Below are 10,288 nucleotides of genomic sequence, written 5' to 3' on the forward strand. Positions count from 1 at the left end.
GAGTCAGTGATAGCAGTGCCACTGAATGTCAAGCAGAGATGGTTAGAATTGCCTGGCACTTGTGTGGCACCAAAGTTGCTTTCCACTTGTCAGCCCAAACCTGGATATTGTCCAAGTCTTGCTGCATTTGGACATAAATTGCTTCCGTATGAGTCGCATTATGTAGTCACCAGAGAACAATGAACATCCACACTTCTGAACTTATGATGGAAGAAAGGTTATTGCAGAAGCAGCTGAAGATGGTTGGGCCTAGGACCCAAGGAACTCCAGCAATTAAGTTGATTTACCTCCTAAAATCACAGACATCTTCCTTGTGCTGGCTATGACTCCATTGAGAAAGGAATAAAGTGGGGATATTTGAAGGATAAGTTGACCTGGGGCGTGGGGAGGTGGTGGAGTACAAAGTTTCAATGTAGAGCTAACAGGAGTGAAACAAGAAGTTGATAATCATGATAATCGCTTATTGTCACAAGTAGGCTTCAATGAAGTTCATGTGAAAAGCCCCTAGTAGCCCCATTCCGGCAGCTGTTCGAGGAGGCCGGTACGGAAATTGAACCCGCGCTGCTGCCTTGTTCTGCATTACAAGCTAGCTGTTTAGCCCACTGTGCTAAACCAGCCCCTAGTCAAATAGAAGGCAGGACTGACAAAACTACTAATTGTAAGGACCTAGGGTCAACTTAACAGAGATCCTGACACTGAAGCTAACCATACCTCACATACAAAGTTTATAACAGTATGCCAATTTTTCTTTCACTATTAAAACACGAGTACACAAAATGATATGCAGAAGTGTAACTTTATTCAGCAAATTTCAGATCCAAAGTTTTTATTCCAGTTCCTTTATTGCACAGTGAGTGTTTCAATTAGAGTGTTAACAATATGGCTTTTATATGGTTACAAAAGGAAGTGGTTCTGTGTCCATTTACTAAAACATAATTGCTTACAGTGAAGTACTGCTCATTTATTCATTCATTCAACAACTCCAGCATCTTTGAGCAACTTGAACAATTTTTGATAGCTTGTTTTTAAAACATTGCCTCACTGATGCTTACATTATACAGAAAAATAAAGCATATTAAAAACTTGAACGTCTATATCCGTGGATGATCAAAGTTTAGCCCTTTTAAAGGAACTTTTCAGATTCAACACAATGTTTCTTTCAGCCAAGAACCACCAATGTATTATTAAAATATGAATAATGCCTCATCTGGTTCATGCCGTTGCTTCTTTCCAAAGTGCATGTATATGGCTCAACAGAGTGATATTAATAACAGATACCCATTTGAATGGACTGTAAAGTATTGAAGCTGTGAAATGATACACAAATCAGTTGGTTTAGGTTGATCAAAAACATCAAAAAACTTGAGTAGACTTGAACAAAAGAGGACAGCACGCAACAACTGTGTTGAGATGGTTCACTCAATGTTGTAGCTATGATTGGCAATGTCTTGATGCATGTAGTTCAAGACTCATTTACACGCAAGGATTACAATTTACAGGTGAACGCAGTGGGCCATTTTCCTCAAATTTATTTACAGACATACTTGGTGTTCAAGCACCTATACATTATCGCACCAGTGGCATAGGACCAACCCAAACAATAGAGCTCATGACACTTCACAAATTAGAACATTTTTGCATCAAGAAAACTGCCTAAACTCACATCATAAATGAGATGTATGTATATATGCATATATGACATTCCCTTAAAATTGAAGTAAGACAAAAGCTGTATGTATTTTTAAAGAATAATGTAGACATTGTGTAAACTTAAGCCTCTGTAAAGAACTTTGGCTCTGAAATTATGGAAAAAATACCTTGTGGACAGTTAGAGACAGTTATAAATGGTTTGTGCTTTGCTTTATCATTTGGAGGGGGGGCTGGAAATCTTGTGTGCTAAATTAAAAAGAAAACACCCTTGAACATACTTTGACATTCAACGGCATAACAATGCAAAATGCACATAAAACAGACAATTAACAATAAGCATTCGTATTCAACATAACGCCGGATCGGTGTCTGATCAGACTGATTTACGAGAACAGACCATTATCAACAATGTGACGCAACTAATAGCATATGGGTTTGAGCAGATTCCTTCTCAGCAATAGAAGGCTGCAGTCACTGTGCTGTGCTTTGCATTGGCGTCATTTCAACTTGTGCATCGACAACAAAGTGGCAAGCATGTCAGGAGTCCGGTTAGCAATCTGACACCTGGGAGTACTGAAGTCTGCCCTTTGGTCATCTCTCATCATGCAGAGTGGCGATCTGCAGCAATTTCTAAAATTTAGCTTTCAATGCATCTATTGCAAGGGAAAAAAATGCACCCATTCACCCACACTCTCTCTTGTAGTTAAAAATTAGACACCTTGAGCCAGCGATTCTACGTGTGCATGCATACATACATATTGCTGAGGGACAAGCATAATGTGAGTTTTCAATGGGATCTGTCTGCAGTGTATCACATTCTGCAGCTATTGATTGATAGATAGACCAGTAACTGTAGAATTGCACAGCCAAAATCTCACAGGTTAAAAATGGAAGTGTTTCACTATTATCACACACACACACGCAGTTAGTTTTCACATGTTTTACCTTTGTCAATTAAACAAACCAAACAGCACTTTGTGTCACTTGTTGTTGTACAAGAGGAATTGTTTGCGAGGCCTCATTGCAATGTGACACCAGTGAAAGTCGAATTCTTAGCCTCATTACTATTTCTCCAAGCAAGTGTAAGAAATTGAAGTGATGAATAAATTATAAATTTTTCATCACCTCTCATTCAAGCAGAAATGAAGAGGAATCAAATCCAACTGAAAACAAGACTGAGATAAACCGACACCAATAAAATTGTAATAAAGTCATTTTCAATTACACGCCACCATACCAAGTGCAGTGGGCTAAAACATGTTCAGCTGAGGTACAGCACAATCCTAGAAATTGTAATAAACATTCTTGTGAAACTTTACAGATATTGTACTTTAGTCCATATAAGATGTCACATGGCCCATCCAGTTAAGGCACTCCAGGAAATTCTGTTAAAGTATTTGATATGTTTGCTTATTGATAGGGCCAAAATATGAACTAAAGTGACATGATACAATGGCTTTAAGTGTCAAAAAAAGTGGATCACTGTTTAAATGGATAGGCTTTTCATCAAAAAAAGAATCGCAAGAAAAGCTTCCTGAAAGGACAACCCTGCACAGATGGGATAATAAATAGGGCACAGTTCTTAAACCCCAGAGCCGTTTATCAACTTGGAATATTTTGCAGAGAGCACTAATGTTTTATGTAGTGGTTTGTACCATTGCCAAGTTTTAGTCAGCGGCTGCACCCAATTTGTTCCCTCAAATAAAATTGTAACCTTTTTGAAACCTGAGATTTGACATTATAAACACAAACATATTTTGTAGAAAATTTGCGACAGTTATGTAACTCCCCAATTCTAACTATTAAGAATGTAAAGTTAGACATGTATACACACGCAGAACATTCCATTTCTTCAAATAGTCTCGGTGTTAACTGAACGAGTGGGGTATTACTTTACTCAACTTTCTTTAGTATTCATTACAAGTGTTGGAACACCCACCTTCACAGAATTTCATATTGCATACTGTACTTCGCAGCTTTGGTATTATTATTTTCTATTAGGATTTCCTCTTTTGGCTCAAAATTTGGAATTGTAAAACTTTCTTTTAAAAAGTATGAACCCCAAGACGTCAGATTGATTCCTGTCGAGATTATTTGACTGTCGTAATGGGGATAAGTGTGTGAAATTGACAGCAATTTGAAGTGAATCTTAGATAAAGAATGAACTGCACTAATGGGTTGCAATAGGTACGTTAAAATGGCACTTCAGGGGGCGAGATTCTCCGACCCCCCGCCGGGTCGGAGAATCGCCGGGGGCTGGCGTGAATCCCGCCCCCGCCGGTTGCCGAAGTCTCTGGCACCGGATATTCGGCGGGGGCGGGAATCGCGCCTGTTGGCGGCCCCCCCCCGTGCGATTCTCCGGCCCGGATGGGCCGAAGTCCCGCCGCTAAAATGCCTGTCCCGCTGGCGAAAATTAAACCACCTACCTTACCGGCGGGACAAGGCGGCGCGGGTGGGCTCCGGGGTCCTGGGGGGGGGCGCGGGGCGATCTGGCCCAGAGGGATGCCCCCACGGTGGCCTGGCCCGCGATCGGGGCCCACTGATCCGCGGGCGGGCCTATGCCGTGGGGGCACTCTTTCCCTTCTGCCTTCGCCACGGTCTCCACCATGACGGAGGCAGAAGAGACTCCCTCCACTGCGCATGCGCGGGGATGCCGTCAGCGGCCGCTGACGCTCCCGCGCATGTGCCAACCGGAGATGTCATTTCCGCGCCAGCTGGCGGGGCACCAAAGGCCTTTTCCGCCAGCTGGCGGGGCGGAAATTCATCCGGCGCTGGCCTAGCCCCTCAAGGTTGGGGCTCGGCCCCCAAAGATGCGGAGCATGCCGCACCTTTGGGGCGGCGCGATGCCCGTCTGATTTGCACCGTTTTGGGCACCAGTCGGCGGACATCGCGCCGTTTCCGGAGAATTTCGCCCCTTTTCCGCCAGCTGGCGGGGCGGAAATTCGTCCGGCGCCGACCTAGCCCCTTAAGGTTGGGGCTCGGCCCCCAAAGATGCGGAGCATTCCGCACCTTTGGGGCGGCACGATGCCCAACTGATTTGCGCCATTTTGGCGCCAGTCGGCGGACATCGCGCCGTTTCCGGAGAATTTCGCCCCAGCTTTCTGAAACAAGAGATTGGTTGTCAAAAAAAAACAAAACTTTTCCTTGGCCCTAGCTTAGATAAAGAAAACTTTCTTCATTAGAAAGTCTGTTTTGTTGTAATAAAGAACTGGCACAGTGTGAAATATACAATTAATTTGGTAATTGAATACTTTCCCAAGATTATAATCAGTCAGATTTTGATATCTTGATGATTGTCCATTCTGATTAATTATATATATTGCACAGTAAAGTTTCATGCTCTGTTGAACAGGGCACAATTATTGCAAAATGTAGAGCAGAAATTAATAAGTATTGCATTAATGTTTTGGCCATAAAATGGGCAAAATGGTGACAGATTCTGCAGTGGAAAGACGTACGATAAACCTGTATGGGTATTCTGGTCCCTGCTAAATACTTCGGGCTATTTTTATTAAATGTAGAAACCTAAAGCAGGCAGTAGAGGCCTCTTGCATATGTTAATCAGGGGTCTAACATCTATTTAAGACAACTCTTGGCAACTGGTTTGTGATGAGTGGAGCTAATGAATGCCAGTCCTGTTATGTTTAGGATATATATATATTTTTTAAAAAGAGATTACTGAGACCTAAACAAATGTAATTTGAAAATCAAATATAACAGTAAACATTGCTGAGGAGTATGAATTCCCCTTCCAATTCCACAATCCTTGTGAATGCGTCCCACTTCTCTCCTCTCGATCTTAGTTTCAGATTGCCAGCGAGGGAAATGCGTTCGTTCGAACTTTTGTGAAGGTATGACAGGCATCACAAATAATATTAATGATGCCCGAGACCAAATGTTGGGATGGGCTCGAGCCCCCAGTTTGGGGCTTGTACTGTTTCAGTGCTATTAATTACGTGCCTGACAGTGAGCCTCAACAAATACACTTGTACCTATTAGTTAAATTTCCAGTATGGCAGCAAATGTATCTTCTGACCGGTTTTAAATTTAGCATGCTAGTGGTTTTGCATGGAGCAATAGAGTCAATGTGTGGTGCTGCACCCTGGGCTGGACTCTCTGAGTTTCTTGGCTGTTTGCTGGCAGCAGGATTCTATCTTCCCACCGCTTGTCAATGGGAACCACCCCACGCTGCCGGGAAACTCGCAGGCAGGGGTGTGCTGCCGGCATGAAACGTGAATCGCAACAACCGGAGTTCCAGCCCTTAACTGCAAAGCTGAAACTGCTGGAAATAGACGGCAGATGAATATAATGGTGTTTGGCATGCATCCTTGATCAGAACTGGATACAAAAGAAAGGTAGAAAATGCTCAGCTGGCTTACTGCTGGACTGTGTATTTCCAACAGTTTAGCTTTTCTTGCTAATTCTTTTCTGTTTATTTGCCCATATTCACCAGCTCTGTAGTAAATTTACAAAATTAATCCCCAAATGGGACTTACTCATAGTTTATGTGCACAGTGCTTCATTGGGCCTTTGAGTAGCTAGGGATTTCTCGATTTTGATTAAATAAATGCATCACATTATTAAATATCAGAGGTCAGATTTTCAATCAGAGGTCAGGAAGTGGAAATGGATCTAGTTCCAAGTCTGTGTGTGTGCGGTTGGGGGGGGGGTGGTATAAGATGGCCAGTGTTCACAGCTGTAGCCCAGCAAATATTATGGGTCCAGGTTGGGGGAGCGCGGTATCTCCTAGTGTGATTCAACGTGTCCTCCTCCCCATCTCTCTCCCGCAGCCCGCCAGCTTGGTCTGTACATGCCTGGCAGGCAACTCCTCATGGACAGGGTTGTGCAGGCCAGCAGTGTTAAATGGTTGTGCGTCTCGGATTCCGAAACTGACCCATTAAAAACGCAACAGTCCGGAAAGGATCAATACATTTTGCAAAGAGCACTGGGCTGCACTGTCATCTTCACCTCACGCTGAACAAATAATAATAAGTTTGTTACAGTTGATACTGGAGTATACATTAGGAAAATAAAAATAATTCTACATAAGAGACGAGTTGAACCGCTCTTTCAATTAAATGGTCTCAGTAACTTGAATGGGATTGTGGCACAGTGACAAGTAAATGCAGCTATTAAATTAAGTGGTATCTAATACATTCCAGTACAGGATCCTCCAGTTTGGAAGATTTGTTTTTTCCCCCTTTACACAGTGCATCAACTGAGGTTGTTCCATTGTGTTCATTTTATTGATTATAACACTTGCCCTATTGCTGCTGTACGATTCTGAAGTACAAATGCTTACTCGGAGCCCAAGCTTCAGACATGGACTCTGCTTATCCCACGGAGAGTATACAGGAAATGTTATCTGTACACAGATATGTGCAACAGAGTATTTAGTGTAGAATTATTTTTAAGGGGGAGGATTGTGTTTGTTGACAAAAGCCCATAAAATAAGGTACTTTCTGTACAAAATAACTGTCAGTGCTAACTGAGAATGGCTTATCACCCAGTTTCCTTTACTCCATCTGGTACATCCTCTGGACCTGTTCGAAGTAACTGAAAAGTAAAAAAATCAGACATACAGGAGGGAAGAAAGTGATGAACGACTGGAAGAGAGAAAGTAGCTGTTCCAGGAGTGTACTCAGGCTTGGGATTCCTTGCCATTAGCGCAGTGGAGATAGCACTGATAACAGGTTGTAGGTCTTCCCGCAAATTATTATGCCATTTAGCATATTTGCTTTTGAATGATGCTATGTAGTTTTCACCGTAATCTGTTCTAACATCAGGAGGGAGCTTCTGCAGGAGTTGCTGGTGTCGATTGCTCCAGTGGTCAGAGGTGCCAAAGATCCCTATGGAAACACACAAATTTAAAAGTTTAGGCTCCACCTCCTTCGTAACACGCTACAAATTAAGTGTTAGCAAGAGGATAGTGCTAGGTGGATTGCAGAGTGAGAAAATATGCATTCCTCATACTCAAGGTCAAGAGGGGGGGGGGGGGGAGAAAGGAGGGAGGGGGGGGGGAAAAGGGGGGGAGGGAGAGGGAGGGGGAAAGGGGAGAGGGAGGGGGAAAGGGGAGAGGGAGGGGGAAAGGGAGAGGGAGGGGGAAAGGGGAGAGGGAGGGGGAAAGGGGAGAGGGAGGGGGAAAGGGGAGAGGGAGGGGGAAAGGGGAGAGGGAGGGGGAAAGGGGAGAGGGAGGGGGAAAGGGGAGAGGGAGGGGGAAAGGGGAGAGGGAGGGGGAAAGGGGAGAGGGAGGGGGAAAGGAGAGAGGGAGGGGGAAAGGAGAGAGGGAGGGGGAAAGGAGAGAGGGAGGGGGAAGGAGAGAGGGAGGGGGAAAGGAGAGAGGGAGGGGGAAAGGAGAGAGGGAGGGGGAAAGGAGAGAGGGAGGGGGAAAGGAGAGAGGGAGGGGGGAAAGGAGAGAGGGAGGGGGAAAGGAGAGAGGGAGGGGGAAAGGAGAGAGGGAGGGGAAAGGAGAGAGGGAGGGGGAAAGGAGAGAGGGAGGGGGAAAGGAGAGAGGAGGGGGAAAGGAGAGAGGGAGGGGGAAAGGAGAGAGGGAGGGGGAAAGGAGAGAGGGAGGGGGAAAGGAGAGAGGAGGGGGAAAGGAGAGAGGGAGGGGGAAAGGAGAGAGGGAGGGGGAAAGGAGGAGAGGGAGGGGGAAAAGGAGAGAGGGAGGGGAAAAGGAGAGAGGGAGGGGGGAAAAGGAGAGAGAGGGGGGAAAAGGAGAGGGGGAGGGGGAAAAGGAGAGAGGGAGGGGGGAAAGGAGAGGGGAGGAAGGAACAAGGAGAAAGGAGAGGGGGGAGGGGAACAAGGAGAAAGGGAGAGGGGGCGGGGAACAAGGAGAAAGGGAGAGGGGGCGGGGAACAAGGAGAAAGGAGAGGGGGCGGGACAAGGAGAAAGGGGAGGGGGCGGGGAACAAGGAGAAGGGGGCGGGGCAGAGAGAGGGGCGGGGCAGAGGAGGCGGGGGCGGGGCAGAGGAGGCGGGGGCGGGGCAGACGAGGCGGGGGCGGGGCAGACGAGGCGGGGGCGGGGCAGACGAGGCGGGGGCGGGGCAGAGGAGGCGGGGCGGGGCAGAGGAGGCGGGGGCGGGCAGAGGAGGCGGGGGCGGGGCAGAGGAGGCGGGGGCGGGGCAGAGGAGGCGGGGGCGGGGCAGAGGAGGCGGGGGCGGGGCAGAGGAGGCGGGGGCGGGGCAGAGGAGGCGGGGGCGGGGCAGAGGAGGCGGGGGCGGGGCAGAGGAGGCGGGGGCGGGGCAGAGGAGGCGGGGGCGGGGCAGAGGAGGCGGGGGCGGGGCAGAGGAGGCGGGGGCGGGGCAGAGGAGGCGGGGGCGGGCAGAGGAGGCGGGGGCGGGGCAGAGGAGGCGGGGGCGGGGCAGAGGAGGCGGGGGCGGGGCAGAGGAGGCGGGGGCGGGGCAGAGGAGGCGGGGGCGGGGCAGAGGAGGCGGGGGCGGGGCAGAGGAGGCGGGGGCGGGGCAGAGGAGGCGGGGGCGGGGCAGAGGAGGCGGGGCGGGGCAGAGGAGGCGGGGGCGGGGCAGAGGAGGCGGGGGCGGGGCAGAGGAGGCGGGGGCGGGGCAGAGGAGGCGGGGGCGGGGCAGAGGAGGCGGGGGCGGGGCAGAGGAGGCGGGGGCGGGGCAGAGGAGGCGGGGGCGGGGCAGAGGAGGCGGGGGCGGGGCAGAGGAGGCGGGGCGGGGCAGAGGAGGCGGGGGCGGGGCAGAGGAGGCGGGGGCGGGGCAGAGGGGGCGGGGCAGAGGGGGCGGGGCAGAGGGGGCGGGGCAGGGGCAGAGGGGGCGGGGGGGCCGAGGGGCGGGGGGGCCGAAGCGGGGCGGGGGGGCCGGGGCGGGGCGGGGCCGAGGTCGGGGCCGAGGCCGAGGGGGCGGGGGAAAGGCGAGGGGGCGGGGGAAAAGGCGAGGGGGCGGGGAAAAGGCGAGGGGGCGGGGGAAAAGGCGAGGGGGCGGGGGAAAAGGCGAGGGGGCGGGGGAAAAGGAGAGGGGGCGGGGAAAAGGAGAGAGGGCGGGGGAAAAGGAGAGAGGGCGGGGAAAAGGAGAGAGGGCGGGGAAAAGAGAGGAAGAGAGGGCGGGGGAAAAGGAGAGAGGGCGGGGGAAAAGGAGAGAGGGCGGGGGAAAAGGAGAGAGGGCGGGGGAAAAGGAGAGAGGGCGGGGGAAAAGGAGAGAGGGCGGGGAAAAGGAGAGAGGGCGGGGGAAAAGGAGAGAGGGCGGGGGAAAAGGAGAGAGGGCGGGGGAAAAGGAGAAGAGGGCGGGGGAAAGGAGAGAGGGCGGGGGAAAAGGAGAGAGGGGCGGGGGAGAAAAGGAGAGAGGGCGGGGGAAAAGGAGAGAGGGCGGGGGAAAAGGAGAGAGGCGGGGGAAAAGGAGAGAGGGCGGGGGAAAAGGAGAGAGGGCGGGGGAAAAGGAGAGAGGGCGGGGGAAAAGGAGAGAGGGCGGGGGGAAAAGGAGAGAGGGCGGGGGAAAAGGAGAGAGGGCGGGGGGAAAAGGAGAGAGGGCGGGGGAAAAGGAGAGAGGGCGGGGGAAAAGGAGAGAGGGCGGGGGAAAAGGAAGAGAGAGAGCGAGGCGGGAAAAGGAGAGAGGGCGGGGGAAAAGGAGAGAGGGCGGGGGAAAAGGAGAGAGGGCGGGGGAAAAGGAGAGAGGGCGGGG

At 50.4% G+C, this 10,288-nt stretch overlaps 1 protein-coding gene across 1 annotated transcript in view; it reads right to left on the reverse strand.

The window, feature by feature from the left end:
• Positions 1–777: 777 nt before the first annotated feature.
• The window catches only part of hsd17b2 (hydroxysteroid (17-beta) dehydrogenase 2), a 95,013-nt gene continuing 85,502 nt past the window's right edge, over positions 778–10,288 (reverse strand). The window contains exon 5 of the mRNA XM_072517916.1: positions 778–7,499. Within this exon, the coding sequence (XP_072374017.1) occupies positions 7,153–7,499 (347 nt within the window). The 3' untranslated portion in view covers positions 778–7,152. The remainder of the gene's footprint in view (positions 7,500–10,288) is intronic.

Source organism: Scyliorhinus torazame, chromosome 10, assembly GCF_047496885.1.
Source record: "Scyliorhinus torazame isolate Kashiwa2021f chromosome 10, sScyTor2.1, whole genome shotgun sequence".
Classification (NCBI taxonomy): domain Eukaryota; kingdom Metazoa; phylum Chordata; class Chondrichthyes; order Carcharhiniformes; family Scyliorhinidae; genus Scyliorhinus; species Scyliorhinus torazame.